The sequence below is a fragment of the Neomonachus schauinslandi genome, chromosome 4, assembly GCF_002201575.2.
Source record: "Neomonachus schauinslandi chromosome 4, ASM220157v2, whole genome shotgun sequence".
NCBI classification, from domain to species: domain Eukaryota; kingdom Metazoa; phylum Chordata; class Mammalia; order Carnivora; family Phocidae; genus Neomonachus; species Neomonachus schauinslandi.
The window spans coordinates 3,775,862-3,799,759 of NC_058406.1; the positions used below are offsets into that span (position 1 = coordinate 3,775,862).

At 54.6% G+C, this 23,898-nt stretch overlaps 2 protein-coding genes across 3 annotated transcripts in view; one reads left to right on the forward strand and one right to left on the reverse strand.

Annotated features, from left to right (window-relative positions):
- NPHP4 (nephrocystin 4) overlaps positions 1-12,992 on the reverse strand; it is a 113,532-nt gene extending 100,540 nt beyond the window's left edge. Inside the window, exons 1-3 of one of the 2 annotated variants that reach the window (XM_044913854.1) lie at positions 12,923-12,992; positions 7,004-7,176; positions 626-778 (exon numbers count right to left, since the gene is read on the reverse strand). In XM_044913854.1, the coding sequence (XP_044769789.1) occupies positions 626-778; positions 7,004-7,138 (288 nt within the window). In that variant the 5' untranslated portion in view covers positions 7,139-7,176; positions 12,923-12,992. Of the gene's footprint in view, positions 1-625; positions 779-7,003; positions 7,177-12,922 lie in introns of those variants that run through there. The other variant, XM_044913855.1, reaches the window with a different exon arrangement.
- Positions 12,993-14,308: 1,316 nt separating this feature from the next.
- Positions 14,309-23,898, forward strand: part of KCNAB2 (potassium voltage-gated channel subfamily A regulatory beta subunit 2) — an 81,542-nt gene continuing 71,952 nt past the window's right edge. The window contains exon 1 of the mRNA XM_044913858.1: positions 14,309-14,446. The gene's annotated coding sequence lies outside the window, so the exon portion shown is untranslated. The remainder of the gene's footprint in view (positions 14,447-23,898) is intronic.

The following is a 23,898-nucleotide window of genomic DNA, read 5'->3' on the forward strand; positions in this document are numbered from 1 at the left end:
AGGCGGCCCACCACCACCCCCTGGCACCCAGCTGCAGGGCTGAACAGAGCTTGTATTTGGTGCAGCTGAACCAAGACAGAAAACGCCCACCTGCATGCGGCCAGACACAACCAAGTGGGCCAAACCGCGTTAGGAAGCAATACCGATGCAACCACCCAGGGTGGAAACGGAGGCCAGGGTTCGAGTCCAGGCTCTGCCACCTGCTACCTGGACAAGTCACCTTGCTTCTAAGTTTCAATTGTTCATCTTTAAGACAAAGAAAGAAGCTAAAATGAAAGAAGGGGGACAAGGAAGGTGAGGGGAAACGGGGGAGCCAGATGAGATCGATAATTTCCTAACTTCGTTCCAAGAACCTCAAGGTTCCTTGAAGGCGAGAAGACCCCCAGGTGCTCCTGCCCTACGGTTTCGAGAGCCACGTGCTCTCGTCTGTCCGGGACGTTGGGCTTCAACGCAGGTTTTCTCTGGAGACAAAGTGCCCCAGTGCTGGACAAGCTTTGCAACGGCCCCTCTGCTGCTCTGTGGCATTCCCCGGGTCTGAGACGCACGGGTCGTGACCGCAGGTCATATCCCCTGCACCTCTGCTCTGGGCCACAGAGCAGCCCCCGCCCCCGCCACCATGGCCCACCTCATCGAAGACGATCCTGGACGGCTGCCTGGAGAGCTGCTCCGCCGGCCTCACCGCAGTCTTCCACGTCCTCCCGAAAAAGTGCCGGTAGGTGACATCAAAGAGAGACACACGCAGATGGCAGCCCACCTCCGAAAGCACCTCCAGCCTGCCCTAGGAGACAGAGGGTACCGGTCCTGAAGCCTGCTCGACATCGGGAGCCATCCCCTGTGCCGACCGACCAGCCTGGGAGACCTAGCCCACTTAGCATCCATCTTTAGGTGTCAAGATCCCTTGGGGGAACTGCCTCTCTCCCACGGCCACTGGTCTTGGTAGGATTATGCATCAGAGTGCTTGGCCCTCTCCAGGCCAATCAGAGCAGTGAAGTCCCAAGGCACAAACATGAGCATAAGACTGCCCCTCCTGGGGCCAGCTAATTCCTAGACAGACAAAATGACCTGCCTCCCAGAACATCTATGATGTGTAAACCAACCAATCCAGAGTCCAGACTCCCACCTGCCCCTCTATCTGGCTCTCTCAGAGGCCACCAAGATTATTTACACCGGCCAATCCTAAACCTGGTCAGCCTGCCTTACACGTTCCTTCCCACGAAAACCACAGTGACAGCTCTTGGCCACGGTCTCCCATGTTCCACCTCCCAAGAGACCCCGGTGCCACCCCACGAGGCCCTGTGTGGCCTGGCATACCCCCACCTCTTGGGCCCGGTAACAAACTGTCTTCTCCATGTTGCCCTCGCCGGCCCTAAATACAAACAAAATCCCACACCCGCCTGTGTAACTGCAGCAACTCTGAGGGGAAGAGGAAGGGGCCCATGTGCCACATAACTCAGCAGGGGCCTCTCACAAGTCCCCGGCTTGGGCACTTCACACAGCTCACACTGTTCTGTCCGTTACATCCCCTCCAGCTAGCCCACGGAGGTGGCGGGGTGGTGCGGCTGATGGGCTGGGTGTGGGAAGTGAGGGACCAAAGCAGGACGGATGGGGTGGCCGGCCACTTCGCGGTGCCCAGGCCTTGCCCTGTGCTGGGAGTCCCATGTCCCTAGCGAAGGATGATGGCATGTTTTCTGTCCAGGGCTGCTGGGAGCGAGGTGGTGTCGGGTATGGAGGCAGGGAAGACAGCCGACGGGTCTGGAGGCCTCCAAACCCAGTTTCAATCACAGTTATGGGAGCCCCTCGACTCACAGGGCCTCGCACACAGGCTGCCTCTCCACCCACACCCCTCCAGTCTGCCTCTTCTCAGGAACCTCCCCCGCCTGTGGCTCACTCCCCTGACTTCCCTGACCATGCCTGTCCTCTGACCCTACTTTCTATTTCCCCAGCGTTCATCCAGTTCCCTGCCAGCCCCAGACGAGTGTGAGCTCTGGGAGGACAAGAGCCCAGAATATTCTCTTCCCTGCTCCATCCTTAGGGCCTGGAGCTAGACTTCACCCATGGAGGTTCTCGGGGCACTCACCCCCCAGGGGCCTGGTCCTAGGCCTCCCCTTGCAGCTGGTCCTGCCCAGGGTGCCTCCATCAGCCTCTTTATCCTCCTCCTCATCCCTATTCCTCCTCCCTGCTCCTCGTCCTGTTCCTGCTTCCCACTATGCTCTCAGAGAGATAAGCACCAGCCAGGACCTGCTAAGTCCCAAACCTTTCTTACTGACCTAGACTTCTTCCCAGAGCTCCAGACCCTAACCACTCCTCCACCTTGATGCTACTTTGTACCCATTTCTATTCAGGTAAGTTTCTAAATGGTCTCTGCCGCTTCATGAAGACAGAGTATGGGACAGTCATCCGTGCCCCCCACACAGCTCCAACATACAATGGTGCCCAGGAAACATCAAACTGAACTGGAATAGCCGTCTCAAAGCAAAGAAGTGTAATCAATGTTCATGGTAAAAATTAAACTCGATGAAATAGGTAAATGGGATGGCCAAAAAGATATACAAAAATTATTAAGAAAGTGTCCTGCGTTCAAATCATGTAATATTTTTAGCAATTCCTTTCAGAGGGAAGCTTGCAATCATCTAGAGCTGTCAATTCTCAAAATAAGTAACATCATACAAACTTTCTAAGACTACACTTTTTCACATTTCTTACTTGGTCTTTTTTTTTTTCCCTATTTGGTCTTTTTTTTTTTCTTCCTACTTGGTCTTCTTTTAAATGCTATCTATTCACTGATTCTTGTATGTACAGCTGACCCTTGAACACCACAGTTTGAACTGCAAAGGTCCACTTATATGTGGTTTGGTTTGGTTTTGACGAACACAGTACCAGACTGTAGATGTGTTTTCTCTTCCTCACGATTTTAATAGAATTTTCCTTCCTCTAGCTGACTCTATTGTAAGAACACAGTGTATGATACGTATAGCATACAAAATACGTGCAAATCAACTGTTTACATTCTCGAGAAGGCTTCTGGTCAACAGTAGGCTATTATTTGTTAAGTTTGGGGGAAGTCAAAAGTTACATGTGGATTTTTGACCGTGAGGGGGGTCAGTGCCACTAACCTCCACGTTGTTCAAGAGTCAGCTATAAAACCTATAAAAGTTTGGATTACTGTGTTAAACCCCACCTGATACTTTATGTCTATCACTAGATCTGATGTCCTAATATTTTAAGGATTTTTGTGTTAACATTCATGAGGGATGTCAGTATGTAATTTTCTTGTGATGTCCTTGCCTGATCTAGTTATCGGTTATGGCAGCCTCAAAAAAAAAAAAAAAAAACAGCTGGGAAGCATTCTCTCCTCCTCTGTTTTCTAAAAGAGTTTATCTAAAATTCATATTATTTCTTCCTTTGATACTTTATAAAACCCAACAATGAAGTCACCTAACTCTGGAGTTTCTTTGTAGGAAGCTGTTAAATTATGAGTTCCATTTCTTTAATGAACACAGGACTTTTTCTATTTTCCATTTCTATTAATGTCACTTTGGGTAAGTTGTGCTTTTCAAGAAATTTGTCCATTTCAACTAAGTTATCAAATTTGTTGGCACACGTTATTCATGATATCCCTCAACTATCTTCTTAACACCTGTAGGATATATAGTAATGCTCCTTCTTTTCTTCCTAATATCGGCAATCGGTGATTTCTCACTCTTTTCGCATGATCATTCTTGTAGGAGTTTATCAATCTTATTAATCTTTTCAAAGAACCAAATTCTAGCTTTGCTGATCTTCTCTATTATTTGCCGCTTCTTAACTGATTTCTGCTAAATGAGCAGAAATCTACCATTTCCTTCTTCTATTCTCTTTGGGTTTAACTTGTTCTTCTCACGTAGATTCTTACAGAGGACACAGAGGTCATTGATTTTATACCTTTCTTCTCCTCTTGCTGTAAGTTTTGCTCTAAGGACTAAATTACTGGCATCCCGTAAATTTTGTATGTTCTTCCATTACTCAGTTCAAATTATTTTCTAATTTCTCTTTGAATTCTTCTTTGGCCCATGGGTTAGTTGGTAGTGTGTTAATTTCCTGCTATTTGAGGATTTTCTAGGTATCTTCTTGTTGATTTCTAATTTAACACCATACGAGTCAATGAACATATATATATACTCTTTATAAATTTCAATCCTTTTAAATCCATTGAGACTTATTTTCATGGCCCAGCATACAGTCTGTCTTTGTGAATGTTCTACATGTACTGAGAAGAACTTGTATTCTATTTGTTGGTTATAGTGTTTTAGAGATGACAATCAGGTCAAGGTGGTGGATGGTGTTTAGATCTTCCAAATCCTTATGGGTTTTTTGGTTTATGTGTTCTATCAATCATTGAGAGAGGAGGGTTAAGAGTCTCCAATGTGATGGTGAATGTGAACGGAGCTCCCTTTAGTTCTACACAATTTTGCCTCAAGTGTTTGGAAGCTGTTACTGGGTACTGTGCATGGAAGAGCGATCACAGCTGGCCCAACTGTTATGCTTTGAAAGGCCAGTATACGAGGCTGGCCCTTGACTGGAGGCTGGGCTTAGCTTTCAGGAGGGTTCCCATCACCCTACTGACAATGTCACCCTGTGCCTAAACTATACAAACTGGTTTATGCCGAACACCTGCTTTCTTGCTGGGAGTATGGAGCGTGGGAACATGCTAGGCAGAGGATAGCCACCTGCCCAGTCCTCAAAACCACATGGCCACTGGGTGTCTAACAAGCTTCCTTGGCTGGGAACATTTCACACGTATCGCCATGGCTCGTTGCTGGGGGAACTGAATGTGTCCTGTGGGCTCCAATTGCAGAGGACCCCTGAAGCATGTGCCTATTCCCCCACACTTTCCCCCCATATGCCTTTCCCACAGCTGATCTCACTCTGTGTCCTTTCACTGTAGTAAATCTTTCCTGTGAGACTGATTATATGCTGAGTCATGTGAGTCTCCCCAATGAATCACTGAACCTGGGGGTGATCTTGCAGACCTCAACAGAGGTACGTGCACATTTAGGACTGGCCTATCTTCTGGATTGCCATCATCATTACAAAACGCCCCTTTATCTCTAGTAATACTCCTCACCGTGAAATCGACTCTGTCTGACGTCAGCACAACACAGAGGATTATCACTGGGTTTACAGGGCCTATCTTTTCTCCATCCTCTTACTTTCATACTACAGTTCATGTCTTTCTGTCTAAAGTGGGTTTTATAAACAACCTCTAACTGGGTCTAACACATAACTCCAAGTCAGGGAATTCCACTTGTAGGAGTTATTCTACAGACATACGTGTACATATGTGTAAAGGAAGTGAATCGCTGTAGCTGTGTCTATAATAGCAAGTGACTGGAAAAAAATCTGTGTTCATCAACCAGGGTCTGATAAATAAATGCAGGTTCATCCAAACAGAGAAATACTATGTTGTCTTAGGAGAGAATGAAATTCTTCACGTAATGACATGAACAATCTATAAGACATACTGCTATGAATTTTTTTTTTAAGCAAAATAATACAGGTATATTCATCTGCTGTATTTGCTTAGAGTTTCTGGAAAGTTATACAAAACAACAGGTCACATTGGCTGTGTCTAGCGTGGGACGCTGGTGCCTTAGGGACTCCGTGGAATGATACACTTTCCTCACGTACCCTAGTGAATTTTGAACAATGATAATTACCTTTCCAAAAACAAATAAATACATGGGCGCCTGGGTGGCTCAGTTGGTTAAGCGACTGCCTTCAGCTCAGGTCATGATCCTGGAGTCCTAGGATCAAGTCCCGCATCGGACTCCCCGCTCGGCGGGCGTCTGCTTCTCCCTCTGACCCTCCCCCCTCTCATGCTCTCTCTGTCTCATTCTTTCTCTCTCAAATAAATAAATAAAATCTTTAAAAAAAAAAAAACAAATAAATACAAATAAACAAATGAAATAAAATGGAACAATAAATAAAATTTCCTTCCTAAAATTCCTAGGAGAGACGACGGTGCTGTCCGCTAAGCTGTGAGCTCCTATAAGGCGGAGGCTGCCAGCGTTGTCTGCCCGGGCTGGAGCCCAGTGGCCGCCTAGAGCAGTGCACCCCACGCCCCTTCTCCCAGACTGTCCCCTCTTCTGTGAGACGCAGTCACGAGGCCCCCCGCTTCCAAGGGCTGCTGCGAGGAGGCAGCAGACTGAATGGGAAAGTGTTGGGCAGTAAGAGCTGGAAGACCGGCAGCCACCACGGGGCTAACAGCGCCAACGCACGGCAGGCACTGAAGCAGAGGGCTTGGAAGTGAACGCTGTTGGGCATGAGTGGCTTCCCAGAAGTGACCTCTTACAGCTTCAGTACCCCAACAACTGTGAACACACGGAGAACCGCGCTACCATCTGCAGAGGACATAGCCTTGCCAAGCCAAACCCTACAAAAAGTCACATGTTCCCAATGGCAGGTCTGGATCCTTCTCATGCACCCCCCTGGGTCTCACTAGAACCATCCGATTACGTGGGTGCTCGGTGGGCAGCGCAGAAGCACCAGCTTCTCCAGCAGTTTCCCTGCCCCTGAAGGACACAGACGGGTGCAGAGCCACAGAGCAAGGGCCTGAGTGTGCAGAAGGCTGTGGTACATCCAGGCACATGGCTTCTGCCACGATACCCAGAGCTCTGCCCCTGCAGTTCTAACCGCCAGGCTGCAAGCAGGCTGTCTTGGGTCGTGCACAGGCCCACCTCCTGCAAACAACCTGGCTCAGAAATAACACAAGAAATCAGATTACCTGGGTTTTAAAATGGCTCTATTGTGGGCAGAAAGAAACCTTTACCCAGTGTCAGAAGTGCTGACCAAGTCGCTGAATCGTGTATTCTCTTTGCTGATGAGCCACTTTGCCTCCAAACACTGCCAAGGCCCAAGGTAATGGGCACAGTGGTAAGACTTAAATAAATAAGTGAAAATCAATATCCCCTCAGCTAAGAGCAGAAGCAACATGCATAGGACAATAAATAGCAAATTTCTTTACCTGCTTAATGAGTGGCCCATCGAGACACTTCAGGACACACTGAAACGCTGTCGATTCCTTTGAAGGCTGGCGTGCTCTCTGTGCGTGGGGAGGGACCAGCACGTTCTGGTCCAAAATCCTGAGCCAGTCATTCATTCTGCCAGTCTGAGGGTCACCTGGGCCTCTAGGATTACCTGTACAATTTGTGTTCGAATAAATAAAGGAGTTGTAAGGGCCATAGTGCTCAAAGGGATTCTGAAAGTTTCCTGCCTTCCCTTGCATCCCAGAGGAACCACCATCCCCAAAAACCACACTTTGCAATTCCTCCCTCCAAACCCCAGTGCAACAGACTGGTACCTGAGCCGCCTTCTCCTGGCAAACATGCCCCTCTCTCCAGATCCCCTCTCTGTCCCTGCTCTCAGGAGCCAACAACAGCACGACTGTGCTGGCCTCCGTAACTGGCACAGAGACACGCACATGCAAGGCTGCTTTGTACAGCTGTGCAGGTTGAGCACCACACAACAGTGCCAGGCCTTGGGGACTAGGGCTATCTTAGAAGGAACTAGGAAGCATGACCCAATCAGAACCAAGGAGATACACATCTCACAGCTTCTGCTGGCTCTGCTGAGAGAAGGAAATACTCTTTTCTGCAGCCCTCGGAGCAGAAAGGTCATCAGTATGAAGTTGTCAGGAGCCACCGTGGGAGCAGCTTCCTTGAGACACACAGGAAAAGCAAGCAGAGCAAAAGCAAAAGCAAGGGCCAATGGGTCTCGGTGTCACGGTTAGAGCCCTGGCTCAAGGAAACCCTAAAGCCACCCAGGACGGTTTAGCTACATGGACAGTCTCTTGTAGCCAAAGCCAGTCTGGGATAGATTTTGAGCGTTATGGGCTTCTGGGTGACCTGGCTCACTAAGGATGTGATCCGCCTTCTAGCCAGACAGAGATCTGAACCTTCTCTATTCTCTAGCCACTTTTCAGCTGACACAGAATCTTAAGCTCTTGGCTTTGATAAGAGGCTGAATTCTGTACACTAAAATGACACACAAGATAGGGCAGTGGATTTCGTCTCCCAAGACGGTGGTTCTTTAAATGGGGTCCCCAGACCCCGCAGTTCCCTGGGGTGGTCAAGGGCTCCACAAGGTCAAAGCTAGTTCCATAACAGTCAGACGCTGTTTGCCTTTTTCACTGTGTGGACATTGCGCTGGTAAAGCAAAGGCAAGTGTGGGCGCAGCGGCCTCCGTGAGCCCCAAGGCAGGCGCACCAAACCCTCGGGCTGTGGTGCGTTCTTCACTCATACCAAAAGGCAGGGCAGCTTCACTTAGGAATGTCCTCGGTGACGCTGTGAAAACTAAGAATTTTATTACATCCTGACCCTTGAGTACAGACACTTTTAACACTCTGTGATGAGAAGGGAAATACACAGCACGGACCCACTGCTCCTGTCGTCTGGCAATACCATCTTCACTAAAAGAGCCACTGAGAGAGGGACCGTGCTTATTCAAACTCGGGCACTTCGCAGTCTCCCAAATGTGAACTAAACGAGTCTGTCACTTCAAGGAAAACTGGTAATAAGAGTTGGGCTTGCAGGCAAAAATTAGAATTGGGAGAATCTGTATCTTCCACTGTGAATCTGACAGCTTCCTCCTTAAAGACGGTCCTGACGAGATGGATGGGGACGGCGACAGAAGTCATCTTTTGAAATTGTAGGATTAAATGTGCACTATTTGGAAGATCAGCATACCTTAGAAGCAGTATTTTCCAGGTGAGCAATGCATCACGATATAAAACTCTGCGTGAGTGAAAGATCCATCCCAAGTGCAGGACCGACCGAAGGACTTTAATGTACTAGAGCGTGCAAAGTTCACAGGCAGGGTGCCCAACTCCACACTGCACAAACCTTTAGGAAACCACCATTGTGGAGTTTGGGTGAAGTACCAGAGGAGAACGTCCACAATTACCTAGGACACTCCTCCCTTCTCTGGGTGAGGCCAAGTTTCTTTCAAATACTTCAACTAAAACAACTTTCTCAACAGGCTAGAAACAGAAGCCTAGGGGTGCCTGGGTAGCTCAGCCGGTTAAGCCTTCGACTCTTGGTTTTGGCTCAGGTCATGATCTTAGGGTCATGGAATAGAGCCCCAAGTCAGGCTCCACACTCAGTGGGTAGTCTGCTTGAGGTTCTCTCTCTCCACCTCTCTGCCCCTCCCCCCATGCTAGCGATCTCTCTAAATAAATAAATAAATCATAAAAAAAAAACCCAGAAACCTATATGAGACCCAGCTGTCTACTATGCCAGACGCTACAAAAACTTACAAAAATGCAAAACCACCCCTCTTCCTGGAAATTTTTTTGTTCTAGGAAACAAATGGTTTTCATAAAAAAATACATTTTATGCTAACATGTAACAGGTCTATTGTTATCTCTACATAAGCAATAACATTAACATTTCTCAGATTTCATTTCCAATAAACGCTAGTAGATATAATTAAACAAAAGGTCTTTGGAGTCCTCAACAATTTTTTAAAGTGTAAAGGGGTACGAGGCCACAAAGTCTGAGAAAGCCTATTCTACCAGGACCCAAAAGATGAGGGCTTTGCGTAGCCAGGCCACCCTCCACCCTTGCAGGCGTGTGGGGAGTGGAGGGAGCCTCTAGAGCGTGGGCATGATTGGCCTGGAAAGCTCCCCCACACCCAGCAGGCCTAGGCACAAAGCCCTGCCCCCACTGGAGTGCCCCCCACCCCACAGCCCCTGCAGGCAGGCCTTCGCTGCAGCATCCAGATCTGGACTGTCCCCACGTGAGCACTGAGGCACACACGCGTTGCGTTTTTTGTTCTGAGTCACTTTTCTCTGCGCAATATCCCTTTTTTTAAGCAATGACCCCCCCACAATCCCACGTGCTGCCCACAATTTAGGGCCGGGCACTTTAGTGATGGGCTCAAAGACGAACATGTGACCCACACTGTGCCAATCATCTTCCCCAGGACTCCAGCCACAGTTCCTCCTGGAGAGGCCGTCTCTGCTCGGAGGGCAGCTGCTACGCAGGCCAGCCTGAAGCCCCATGGGCTACCCTGCCACTCCAGGGAGAGCCTGAGGTCAAAGCCAGCGCCAGGGAGACTGGTGGAGATTGGTGGGGAGTCCTGCCACCAGAACCCAGACCTCTAGGTGGAGACAGCCTGATGGAAGGCAGCCCCTACTCCCATTGGAACTGAGTTGCAGGAGCCAAGAAAAGCCCTTGGAGGCTTTCCATGGTGGCTAAATAATGGCCCCCAAATGTCTCTGTCCTAATCCCCAGAACCTGTGAATGTGTGACCTCACATAGCAAAGGGACTCTGGGAGTATGATTAAGTGAAGGTGGGGGAAAGTACCCTGAATTACTTAGATGGGCCTGAGGCAGTCACAAGGGTCCTTAGAAGAGGGAGGCAGGAAGGTCAGAGAAAAGGTCAGGTGACCACAAAGCAGACAGAGAAGTGAAGGAGGGAGGGGCCACAAGCCAAGGACCAGCTAGAAAAGGCAAGGAAACAGATTCTCCCCTGGAGCCTCCAGGAGGAATACAGCCCTCCCACACCTTGACTTTAGCCCAGTGATACTGATTTTGGACTTCCGACCTCCAGAACTGAAAGAGGATAAATCTGTGTTGTCTTGAGCCACCCAGGTTGTGGTATTGTTACAAAAGCCACAGGACACTCACACAGCTGTCTACCACTTGTAAGCAGCAGAGGCCTGACAGCCAGCAGGAGGGCCGCCTGCCCAGCAGAGCATTTTGGAGGCTCGGGGGGGCCAGCTGCTGGGCCCACCTGGCCCCTGAGCTTCCCGTGGTCACAGCACTTGCCACCTGCCCTGTACGGACCTGCCCACTGGCCAACCACTTGCATAAGGGGATCTATGTTCCTGTGTCCTTGGTACTGTCTCACCATCAGAACTCAATAAATTTTCATAAAATCAAATTGAAGTTTCAATAAAGTTGACTCCCAAGCATTTTTTTAAGAGAAATGTTGTTTTCCTGTTGACCTTCATTATAAAACGGGGACATTAATTCATACAAAGTGAGGCCATTAAGGACTGAAACTTCCTGGGGCGCCTGGGTGGCTCAGTCAGTTAAGCATCTGCCTTCCGCTCAGGTCACGATCTCCAGGTCCTGAGGCCGAGCCCCACATCTCCCTGCTCAGTGGGGAGCCTGCTTCTCCCTCTCCCTCTGCTGCTCCCCCTGCTTGTGCTCTCTCACTCACACACTCTCTCAAATAAATAAAATCTTTAAAAAAAAAAAAAAAAGGACTGAAACTTCCCGTGTAGGAGGTCCTTTGTGCCTCAGGAGCACGGGGGCAGTGTCACCCTTGGAAGGGGCCCCTGCATGCTGCCCGCAGTGTTTTCCCAGCGCGAGGACGGCGCTTTCTTTGCAGGCTTTGCTCACTTGCCCCAGATTCCTGACCCAGCACCTCCTTCCCTCCCCCTGGCTACCACACTTGGCCGGCAGATGCCCAAGAACACTTCCGTTCTAGTCCACCGAGCAGAGCAAACACGTGCATGGGACTGCCCCAGTCTGTACCAGCAGGAGGCACTGGGAAGAAAGGCATCCCTTCTGAAAGGGACAGCCACCCAACCGAAAAACAGTGAGCCGGGCACACAGAGGCAGGCAGCAACAGTCCGAGTGGGCGATGGAGGGAGAGGGCACCTGAGACACAGGCTCTGGGGGTTCCCACGGATGGGCACAGAGCTCTGCCCTTCCCTTCCCTTCCCCCCAACCCCCACCTGACTGCCACCGGACCCTCCTTCCTCTCTACAGCCACTCTGCCCCCACTCTGCCCCAGCTACAATTCTTCCCAGACACCATGCCCTCTCGGTTCCCCTCAGCACACACGCGACCCCCACCCCAGAAAATTCCCACTCATCCTCTAGGAGTCAGATCAAATGCCCCCTTCCTCAGGGTGAGCACCCGCACCCCCCACCGGTTGCTCCCCCACAAGGGATCCTGTCACAGAAAGTCACCATGCTTCCTCAGTCTCCATGTTTCTCTTGTCCTGCAAGACTGAGCTCAGTGAGGTCAGGGCTGGGTCCTCAGCGAAAATCTTTTTAACGATTAAGTAAATAATTAAATTACACTGTGGAGAACTTAAGAATGCTATGGAGGGAAGACAGGACCTTTGGGGCTAGATGAACAATAAAGAGAAAACAGGGAGGGCTCCCTGCTTTGAGCCCACAAAAAGGGCTCTCCAGCGGAGAAACAACACAAGAAAATGCACCAGGTTTCACCGAGTGCCTACTGTGAGCCGGGCAGTCACAGACCTTTTCATGTGTATTATTCCAACAACTGTGTAGGTAAGTATCACAGACAAGGACAGTGAGACTCGGGTTAAACGGCCAGGCCAAAGTCACACAGCTGGTCATGACCAGCCCCAAAGCCGTTACAATCAAAGCCAGGAGAGGCCCCGGAGCCTATGGTAAGACACAGGCTGAGGAGCCCCGGCTAACCTCCGCTGTCCTCAGACTTCAGGGGAGTCTCTTGCCCTCCCTGCATCTGTGTCTCATCTACAGGATAAGGGGACTATGAAGTCTCCCAGAGGGCTCTGCTCTGCACACCCCTTGTGTTCCAGTGCACACAATGATGGAGATTGCCAAATACCAGGTCTTTCCAGTGGGGGAAAGACAAGAGAGCGAGTGTGAGCAGCACATAGGAGACAAGCCGAATTCAGTCTCCTCGGGCGGGGGTCAGAGAACAGGGAACTCCAGCACTGAAGAGGTAAGCCAGGATGAAATCTCGCCAACGGTGGTTCCCTAGAGAAAGAGGGGGGCAGGAGCCGAGAAGCTGTGCAAGCAGGGGGAAGCTTCCTTCCAAGCAGTGAACAAGATCTGGGAAAAGCTTTGGGAAGCTTTTTTGGGAGTAAGTGGAGATCTAATCAAGCGCTGCCTAGAATTCCCTCACTCAAGCAATCTTCTTTGCATAGGTACCAGGTGCCAGGTACTGGAGAAACCGTCCTGAATATAGCAGACAAGCTCCCTGCCCTCATGGAATGTATCTGGTGTGAGGCAGAAAGACAGGATGTAAGTTAGCACACTAGGAAGCCACGGTGTGATCTATGAAAAAGACAGAAAGGTGTGGAGCGTGCAGTGAGCTGGGACGGAGACTGGGTTGGAAGCGGAGATCGCTATCCACGATCATAAGACATAGCAACACTTAAGACAGGAGCGGGTCTGAGAACGCAGCAGTCTTGTACGGAGACAGGCCCTGGAGACGCCCACAGGTGGGGCCTCTGAGTCGGAATGCACGCTTAGGAGAGCAAGCATTCAAGCTGCGGGAAGGGCCCAGGTGGCCAGCTCTAAGCCCGTCAGGAAGCCAGCGAGATGGACAGCGGAGGGGAAGGCGGGAGTGGATCCAGGGGCGGTCAGAGGCAGGCAGGACCGGCAGGGCGTACAGAGCCTCCTGCAAGAGCCAGAGTCTCGCAATCTTCACTGGGCGGCGGCTCTGGGAAGCGCCAGCAGAAAACAGGCACCCGGCCGGAGATGAGGACGCAGCCGGGGCACAGGCACCCTGCAGGGGTCCCCCACTGGCGTCTGGCCGAGGAAAGGCTGCGGGACGCCGAGTGCGGAGGGCCAATGTCAGGGTCTCAGCAAAGCCCAGGCCGTCCGCACCGCGCTCTTCTGAAGCCGAGCGGCAGCAGAGGGGCGCAGGGTCAAGGGCAGAAGGCGCAGGCTGAGCCCCAAGGACCCCCGACGCCCACGGGAACCCCGGGCCGCACCGAGTGTCAAGACCGGGGCGGGATGCGAATGACGCGGGCACCGGGTCCCCGCGGAGAGCCGCACGGAGCACCCCCACCCCGGGCCCGGGGAGCCCCCGGCCGCCGCCTCGGCCGCCCCCTGAGCTCCAGGCCGCGTCCAACCTCCCCCGCGGCGCCAGCCGGCATGGTTCCGCCCGCCGCGGGCAGCGTTACCTAGGAGACGGGCCCGCCGCGGCCGCGCTCCGGCCGCCGAGGCTCACGCTGTCGAGGACGTGCCCCCACGACGGACCCAGAGCCCCGCCGGCCTTACGGTACCCGCCGGAGCCCCAGGCCTAGCGGGCTGAGGACCGGCCGAGGGTCGCCAGGTCCACCGCCACAGCGGGAGGAGCCTCGGCAGTCGGCGCGCCGCGCGTCCGGGCCGGGAACCCGCCCCGCGTCAGCGTCGTTGGCAGGGCCTCGGGACCAATCGGAGCCCAAGCCCCGAGGCTCCGCTCCGGTAGCGCCGGCCAATCGGCGCGGCGGCGGGCCCGTCCTGATTTGCATGGCCGGCGACCCCTCAGCCAATTGGAATATGACTGGCGTGAAGGACAACCAATGAGAAGCTAGTAGAGGCGTGGCCCCGGGCGTCCCACGAGGTGAAGATGCTGCAGGCGGAACCTGGCGGAGCGAGCGGGATTCGGGGGCGCTAAAGTCGCCGGGGCAGGGCGGGAAGGAAGATCCGGAGCGGGGCACAGGATTCGGAGCTGGAGCCCCCCAGGTAAGTGCTGGGGGACCCCGGCGGGCCACGCTGTCCACCGCCGTGCGCCGAGAGAGCGGCGGCGGGCACCCGCGAGGCCCGCGCTGATTCTCCATCTCCTCTTCCACAGCGCGTCCCCGCGCCCGCCTCCGTCCTCACCTCCTCTCCAGCCGGTTCACCTCCTTCTCCATCATCTCCCTTCCCCCATCCCGCCCGACCTTTCAGCTCCCATCCCCGACCCCTGCCCCAAACTTCATCCCTCTCCTCGTCCCGGTGCATTCATCCCCATCTCTGCCACCTCCCCTTCCCGCAGCCTCGCCTCCGCCTGCCCCCATCCCCCCTTCCCATCCCCTCTCCCGGCCTCTGCGCAGCCCCATCCGAGCGCGCCTGGTCACGGACCTCCCCATCTCGCCTCCTTGTTGCTCCCAAAGGCTCATCCTGCCTCTCGCTCCTGATCCCTGTCCCCATCCTCCCATCCATTCTGCTCCCAGCCCCTGTCTCCTCCTGTGGACGCTCTCCCTCCACCTTGCAGATCCCCAGGACCTTGGCACTCCCTGCACCAGTTCCTCTGGCTACCTACACACCCAACCCCACCCAGCCCCGTCCCTGTGCCCCTTCCCCGTTTTCAGCTTCTCTTCTCTCCCTGCCTCCCTACCTGCTGCTGCTCCTACAGGACGCAGGGACCCAGCAGCTACGGCGGCAGCAGCCCATGTACCTGCCCGCCTTGCCACCCTCCCACCCAGGCGCACCCTGGCTCCGCTCCTCCTGCCGTTTGTCCTGGGGGATCCTGGAGGGGACTGCGTTTTGCCTAGAGCATCCTGGGGGGCTCCAGGTGGGAAGCCCCTTAGCACCCTTTCCTGCCTTCCTTCCTGGCCACCATCACCCTCCCCACCCCACCCCCACTTTCCTGCTCAACCTCACTTTGTGATTCAGCATTTTTGGGGTTGGTAACTTTCTTTGCTTCCTGGCATGACAGGACTCGGCTGTGGGGCTGAAGGCTGGGGGTCTTGACCTGGCAGTTGGTTACCGTGGCCACCTTAGGAAACAGACCTGCGTTGCCTGGTAGAGAACAGGGATGGGGAGCAGGGGACCGGCCAGTGGGGGCTGTCTTCTCTCCCTTTCATTTGTCCTGTGTTGAACCGCATCCAAGGAGAGATGACATAAGTAATAGCTCTTGGGGAAATGGGGTATTAGCATTTATGGAAATTAATACATCCACACCCGAGGAGTAAGAACACCAAGTTCAGGCCACAGCTGTCCCACTGTCTGTTGTTTCAGGACTTCTTCTTTCTCTGCAACTTCTCCTCCCCCTCAAAAACGCCATCCCCCTTCCAGTGCCAAGAGCAAGCTCCCACTCTGCTAACACATTGCAGGGCTGGGGGACCTGCGTGTGGGGAGCCCCATCTGCCCTCCTGATTGTTGCTTGGAAAAGCATCCACCTGCAGAGCCAGGCTCCTGTGCGGTCCCTGGGCTCCTGCCTGTGTGCTCTCTCAGCAGGGGCCCAAAGGGCATTGGCTCCCCAGGTTATGTCCTTTAGAACACTTTCTAAAGGTCCATACCCAGCGTCAGTGGCACTGATGGTGTTTGGGCTACCGTATGATCCCGCCTGGAAAGCATCCTGGGGGACGCATCCCCTATAAAACCGGGTCCATCTGCTTGTGTTTCTCTCTACCCTGCCAGTTGCCAGACACTGGGCCCTGCTCAGCACCCCTGAGACTGAGCCAGGCTGTGGGGGATGGGGGTCATGAAATATGTGAAACCCAGGTGTTGTGCTTACAACCCTCTTGGGTCTGGGTGTGGAGCCTGGATGGGAAGAAATGGGCCCCAAAGCAATTGCACACCGCAAGTGTGGAAAGACGGGACACCACTTCTTGCCTTGTAAAGGTCAGGGCCAGCGGTGGGCGCTGGGGGTCTGAGGGGCAAGCGAGCTCCGTGGATGGGACAGCTTGAGAGGCCTCACCCCGTGGGGCTGGCTTTCTTTCTTTCCTTTACTTTTTCAGTGATCTTCTAAACCTCAAATGATTCAGGAGGAAGTGAGTGGCACAGTTTTGATTTGGCAGTTTCCGGTAGGGGTTCAGAGGGAGGGGGCCTCCACCAGACTTTCCTGTTTTTTGGTACTGGGCCCACGGCAACGGGACAGCACAGCGTGTGGCAAAGGAAGGCCTCCTCGTTACTAGAACCTGTGTAACGTGCTTCGTTTCCGGGGACTCTGGCTGAAAGCAGCATGTGTTTAGTCCTTGATAAAAGTCTCAGTGACCTTCATGTCAGCAAAGGTCCCAGAGCAAGAGTGGTTTCCTGGAGTCCCTGGATAACAGGGCAGGGCAGTAGCAGCTGCAGGCAGCATTTGGGGAAGACCATCTCTGATGGTGGCTAGGGCCAGGAACACGGTGCCTCCCGCTGTCCCCTCTCCCAGCAGCCAGGGGGTCTCATGTCATAGAGGCAAAAGGTCTTGGGCATCTTCCCCCCACAAAGGAGTCCACGAAGGCCCAGAGGCAAAGACTTCTCCAAGGTCACTCAGGGGCAGGGGCGGATCCCAGATAGACTCTTTGCATCCCACTAATGGAAGTGCAGGTCACTTCTTTGACTCTCTCCGTTGGAGGATGCCAGCACCCTATGGATGTGCCCAACCATCGGGCTGGGCTGCCCTTTGGGGTGGCCCCTCTGGAGACGTTGCTGACATGCATAGAGGAAACCAGTGCCCTGGGGTGTATCTGAGTCACTGGGGAGCTGTTGGGAGCGGAGGATATCATCAAGCGCAGAGAATTCTAGTGATACCATCCTGCCCAGCCTGGCAGGTCCCCAGAGCAAGGGTGCCATGCTTCCAGAGATGTCATCAAAGAGATGGCAGGGAGCCAAGACACTGGGCAAGATGAAAGGGGAGAAGAGACTCAGGCCATGCTGGGCCTGCACTTTAAACCTTGCTCCATGATGGGTCCTTGTAAATAACCCTGCAAGGTGGGCTGGGTAGCCTGGATGGGGAAACTGAGGCACAGAGTGGTGGAGAAAATGACCCAGCCTCCCTAGCTCCTATGGACACCTTGATTCTGTTCTTACTGTGCCAGGACTCTGAGACAGGTACCACCTCCCTGTCCCACCAAGCTCCAGAAATACCAGAAATCCCCCCCACACACTCACAGATGGGTCTCAGATGCACAGGAGGGTCAGGGTTCAATCCCAGCTCCCAAGGGACATGGAAATCCACCTTTTTCATGAAGGGAAGTCCAACACGCTCAGTTCTCTACTCGCTCTGTGCCCTCCCTTTCTTGGGGGCCACTCTGTGAGGAGACGTGGTCCTTGGCAGCACTTTCTTGGCTGAGCCACTTCAGGGGAAGAAAAGAGAACAGGGCCTCCCCAAGAGAGAGCACACACTGGACCAGGTGGGAAGGTGACCCACCTGGTCATGCTGTCAGCTATGGGGGTAGCTCGAGGCTTTCCATTCAGCCTGCCCTTAGCGGGTAGCAGAGCCTCCCTGCTGGGTGGGTGTGAGCTCCTGCTGTGACCTCTTACTCTTTGCTGCTTCCTGTGGGGCTCAGCTGAGGGCTGGCCTTTCTGTCCCTGTACACCCCGGAGGAGCTCTGGGCCCAGCGCCCCCAGCCTGAGGGTGCCCCATGGCCACACACCCGGCTTTCTAACTCATAGCCCTGCAGGACGGGGTCTCAGGAGGCTTTCCGTGCTCTGCCAGATGGCCACATACTTAACCCTGGAGACCTCGGGCGTGTGTGTGGGCTTGAGTGTGTCCCTCATAGCCGAGCCGAGCCCCACGACACTGGCCTGCATCCCTGGCACCTGCCTTCCTTGACCTTCCTCCTTGCAGGCAGCCCACCACTTCTCTCTCACTCCAGCACAGGCATCTACAGTCTTGACTCTCGATGCCATGCGGGGTACAGATAAAATAGGATTAGGGCAAGGGAAGAAGCAGAGAAGGGGACAGTCTCCTTCAGCTTCACACCCATGCTGCAGACTCAAGGCATCTCCCCCACGGACATCTTGGGCCCTGGCTGCTGGGCCTCAGTTAGGTCTGTCGTGCAATCCGAGGCTGAAAGCCAGGCACGCCTTTTTTCTCAGATCCCTGCCCTGAGTTTGGGACAAACCAGCAGACTGGTCATCACTGGGCCAGTTTCCGCAGTAAATGAGCAGCTCCTCGTGTCCCCTCAACACCAGGTCTTGTCCACGGGGCCCTGTGTCACCAGTCTGGCCCATGGACCCTGGTGGGGAGTTAGCTCTGTGTCTCCCTCAGTCTCTGGCTCTCACCTTCCCAGCCACCTGGCTTCATTCTTGTGCCTCCCTGTTTCTGGATTGGCAAAATGAGACTATGTGAGTCCAAGTATAGGGACAATCCCTGGCTCATCGGGGGTGCCCAATCGGTGTCGTCTACCCCCTCACCCGCCGCTTCCAGTCACGGATGGAGCCCGAAAGGTCACCCTACCTGGAACCCAGGTGGCTCCCCAGAAAGCTCGTGCAGTGATTCAGGTCCCCTTCTGAAGGACTTTGTGATCCCCCTCAGGACTCCTCAGAAGGGCTGCCTGTTCTTGGGGCACAGCCTGGGAGAGCCCAGCTGGCTGCTTTTGTGGAGCGTGGGGAGGGCGGTCCCGTGGCCCCTGGTCTGTAGAGAAGAGCTTCCCGGTGAATGGAGGGACACGCCTCGCCCTGTCCTCCCTCACCGCAGGCCTCCTGGAGGGCCAGACCGCTGCACACCTGCATGCGCATGCAGCAGCCCACAGGCACGGGGCGGGGGGCGGGGGGGGGGGCGATGATGCAGAACCACCCTCTGAGCACACCCACCCGCCCCTTCACCACAGCATGTCCTCATGTTCCCTCCCTGGGCAACTGTGTGATCTTTCAGAGCAAACTCCAGCCCTGATGTCCACAAGCTGTCACATGCAGCCAACGGCAGAAGGATCTAAAATTCTGCCTGGGAGCCTTGGTATCCTGAACGCTCCGTGGTGGCAGGGCCTCCCCAGAAGTAGCGCCCCCCACCCCTTCTAGATGGAGGCAAGTCAGAAATAACTAGAAGGCATAGACAGGGAGATTCTGATGCTCCGTCTTCACCAGTAGCCCTGCCTACAGGGAGAGGGGAGCATGGAGGCTCCGGGGGTCCTGGGGCCCCAGGCGTGCCAGGCTGTCCTGAGCCATAGGCACACACACCAGAACCACAGGGACTGGTGCCCGAAAACAGTCTCCCAAGGGCCGGGAGCAGCTCAGTGAGCTCCGTCTTCTGCCAGCGCTGGTCCAGGGGTTCGGGGAACCCCACTCTGAGAAACACTCCTCAGCTCGTTCTGTTTACTGGTGAGCTTCCTGCCCTTGCTTCTCCTTAAGGCGGCGCACAAGGAAGCTTTGATCACTGGAGGTTCTGATGAGAAGGGCTTCTCTGGGATTTCCTCGATTCTCAGGAACAGAGGAAGCCCATGTTTTACTGGAATGACCTGCTACACTTTTGTCATCTTCACACTTCAACTCGTGCTTTTATCTTAACCAGCATGGCTAGATGCTGTTGTTACTGGTGTCTGGGTCCTCTCGGAATGAGGTTTGGCTGGGGATGCTGCCGGTCCAAGTGCGGAGGAAGCTGGAGTTCCGCAGAGGCATGGGCTCTGTCACTCCGGTCTTATCCTGTGGCATCTCCCCTCCCCCATCTCCATGGCTCCTCTCCCCCCCTCTGCTCATGGCTTCCTCCCCACTACCCCAGGAGGTATTGCCTTTCCCTCTCAATAAGAAGGTATTTTTAGTCACCCTGGCCAGGAAGTGTTCAAGTGTCAGGGACAGGAGGCCCAGAGCCATCTCTGTCCCTTTGCTCCTGCAAAGGACACACGATGCCCAGAACAGAAATTGCAAATCCCAGCTGAAAATCACCTTTCTACAGGGCCATAGGCACACATTGACTTCCCTGGAGCAGCAGAAACATCCCTGTTTACACCTGCCTGTTGAAAAAGGGGAGCAGGGGTGTCTGGGGACCGGCCAGGGCCCTTTGGAGGCACCAGGGATGCTGCCTTACTATGCTTTTCCTTTATTCTGAAAGATGGGTCTAGGAGAGGCCACCAGGGCATGCAGGCCATCTCCTGCAGGACGTGGACCCACTGTCCTAACAAAAGGATTTGTTCAGATAAGATGCGCCAAGCACCGCAGGCCCAATGTTACAGCCCAAGGGTCTGTGGCTGCTCGTAGGAGGCCTCATGCCCCCGGTCCTGGCTTCGTGCAGGTGAGGCCCGTGCTGGGGACTCAGCCATTCCTTCACTGCCCCAGAGAGGTGCAGATGAGGTCGCAGTCAGTGGGGGCGAGGACGTGGGGTCCAGAACACAAGAGAAGTGTCTGCAGGCCAGGCAGGCACCACCGGGTACTGTGCATCCTGCGTGGTCAGGAAAAGAGGTGAGGCTGAAGCTGGCAGGGCTACATTGAGTGTCAGAGGGAGATAGGACCGGGCAGCATTCTGGGCAGGGAGAGCTGTGTGCAAAAAGTGCAGAGACAGCAAGGGGTACTGGGGTGACCTCGGGGGAAGGATGCTGGGCCAAGCGAGGAAGCTTCTTGGGCGGCTGCTCATCTTTAGAAGATGTTTCCTGCCTCCTCTGGGGCTGAGCTGGGTCAGTCATGCAGCTTGGGGAGAGGAAAAGCTGACCGGGTCCCACGAGCCCCCCAGCCCTGCCCTGTGCATCCCTCAGGGAGCCCCGAGCTGTTCCAGCTGCCATAGTCACCCCGCCTTCCCAAACACACACACTCACAGAGCCTGTGTGCTGAGCTGGGCCCTTGCTCCCTGCCTCACCCATGGTTAGGAGGTTCTGGCAAAGCCCACAGGGTGCCCCTGAGAGGGCTGAGGAAAAGAGGGTTTCTCCCCACCCTCCTGCAGCCTGGTAACCATGGTAACCAGTAGGGAGCTGCTGGAGGTGCCCAGCCACCTGCTGGGCTGTATGGGTGCCGAAGGCCCATATGGGTCCCTGAGTGGCAGCCTGTGTGGGCAGTAGGAGAGGGGGCAGCAGGTGCAGCCCCAGGCTCTCACCCAGCGCTCTGCAAGCAAAGATATCACAGGCCAAAGGGCCCTTCTGCCAGCCCTTCAAGGGGACAAGAGGGCACCTGACCCCAGCTCAGGCAGAATCCCTGGTCTCTGAAGCAGCTCCAGGGTGAGCAGGCACTTTAATTGATTCGGCCTCACTTCTCCAGCCGGTGGGCCTCAGGAAAGTCCCCTCAGGCTCCTCACTCTGCTGCCTGTAGTCCAGCGGCCTCATTTTGGAGAGAAGGAACCAAGGCTCGGGGAGGAATCCTACTTGTTGGCAGAGCTGGGTGGGGTCGCAGTGCCGCGCTCGACCACCGGCCTCTGTTGGCTCCCTGAGCCCCCTTGCAGCATCCTGTAGGTCTCCCTGCACTCCACAGTGGTCACTGTTGCTGGTGTCTGGTTCCTCCCGGACCACGTGCCCATGAGGATGGGGCATGTCTGCCTCATCACCACTCTGTCTCCCCAGCACAGCCCTCAGACACACACACACGAGAAGCAGGCTCTCAGCAACCATCCAGTACAGCGGACTCTCCCAGAAAGCAGAGCAGGGTAGGAAATGGAACATGGAACTCCTGTTCACCCAATTAGAGGCACCCTCTGCCAAGCTGGGAAGGGGCATGGAAGCACAGCCCACAGACTGCGTGCAGCCACCTGACTCAGAATGGTCAGCACAGGGAACCCTCTGGGCAGAAGCCAAACCTTGGGCCACGGTCCCTAGCACCCTGCTCCATGCATAGGACCGTCCTTAGAGGAGACTCTTACATCCTCAACCCAGGCCTCCTCGCTTCCTGAGCCAGACAACCTGTGCCTGGTCCTCCAGAGAAATGTTCGTGTCCCTGTATGTGTTGGTGAATTTGCTAGTGCAAGGGATGGGGCCAGGGGCATCACCCCCACCCCCCACCCCGGGCCCCAAGTGCACTTGCCTGGCCCAGGCTGACTCCGACTCCTCAGTGCACACTGTCCTTTGAAGCCAGCACACTCCACACATCGGAGGCCAGCCTCACCGCCCAACTCCCTCGCAGTGTCCGCGCCCCAGGCTCAGCTGCAGAGAGAAGTAAATGCCACGGTCCGGATGAGTCCACAAGTTCTTTGTGAGACGTGGCTCAGGCATGAAGTCATGTCCTCGGCCACGACTGCTCTTTGGGGTTCCCCTTCTGCCCACTCCTCCTCCGGGGAACCTCCAGAGGCCGCACTCAGTGGAGCTGACCTGCAATGCACTCACCACCTCGTGGGCTTTAGGTCCTAAAGCTGAAGCCAGGGGACCAAGCCTGGGCTCCCAGGGGCAGACAAAGGCCACCCCCCGCTGCAGGCTCCCTGATTTCATCTCCCCCACACTGGCTACCTGCCAGTGGAATTTCCACAGCATGTCTTCCCCACCAGCGGATCCAGGGCATGATCCCGGCACACCCTGAACTATAGGCAGTGCCCCAGGGAAGTCAGGGCAGCTGTGGCCGCTGGGCCCTAGCACCCAGCCAGAAACAGCGTGCTGAGACAACTGTGGTCCTCGGCTGGCATCACGGGCCGGCGGCCACAGCCTCCCAGCCGCCTGGCCTCTGGATGGACGGCCTCTGTCCCGCAGCCCCTTGGCCTTCCTGGATAGACCACATGTTCAGTGCCCAGCAGCCAGGATGCCGCTCATGTTTATACAGCCAAGCCGCTTCATTATGCAGAGATAATGCCTCCCAACTGCAGAAACCATCCCAGGGCATTCAGATTGAGTTGTCCCAGGGGGCAGGCAGAGAGGTCCCGTGAGCATATTTGTAGGGGAGCTGGGAGCCGTCGGGGAAGCCTGAACAGCTGAAAGCCTTTTGTCCCGCTGTGAGAAGGAGCAGATACTTCGTGTGATGCTGGAAGATGATGATGATGATGATACTGGGGATGATGGGAATGGGGGTGGGGATGATGGTGGTGATGATGGGGAAGGGGACAGTGGTGATGGAGATGGTGGTGGTGATGATGAGGGTAGTGATGGTGGTGATGATGATGGGGTGGGGATGATGGTGATGATGGTAGTGGGGATGGTGGTGGTGGTGGTGATGATGGGGGTGGGGATGATGGTGCTGATGGTGGTGGTGGTGGTGATGATGGGGGTGGGGATGGTGATGATGGTAGTGGGGATGGCGGTGGTGGTGGTGATGATGGGGGTGGGGATGATGGTGGTGATGATGATAGTGTTGACGATGGGCTTAATGGTGAAGATGATAGCACCTATGCTTGCTGTCACTGTCATTATTGTACCAGAGCTGCCATTTGTCCCATAGCAGATCTGCTCTTTGTCAGACCCCTGCTTAAACCTGGCCTGCATTTACTCTTAATCCTCTAGCCACCCCAGGATTAGGTAATACGAGGTAATATGATCCTCGGCACTTCGCGGGGGCGGGGGGAGTGAACAGGCACTCTGCCTTCGCTCAGGTCATGCAACCAGAGGACAGAGCTAGACCATGACCTCAGAGGACTCCCGATCCTGTGTCCCAGACCAACCTCAGTAGCAGGG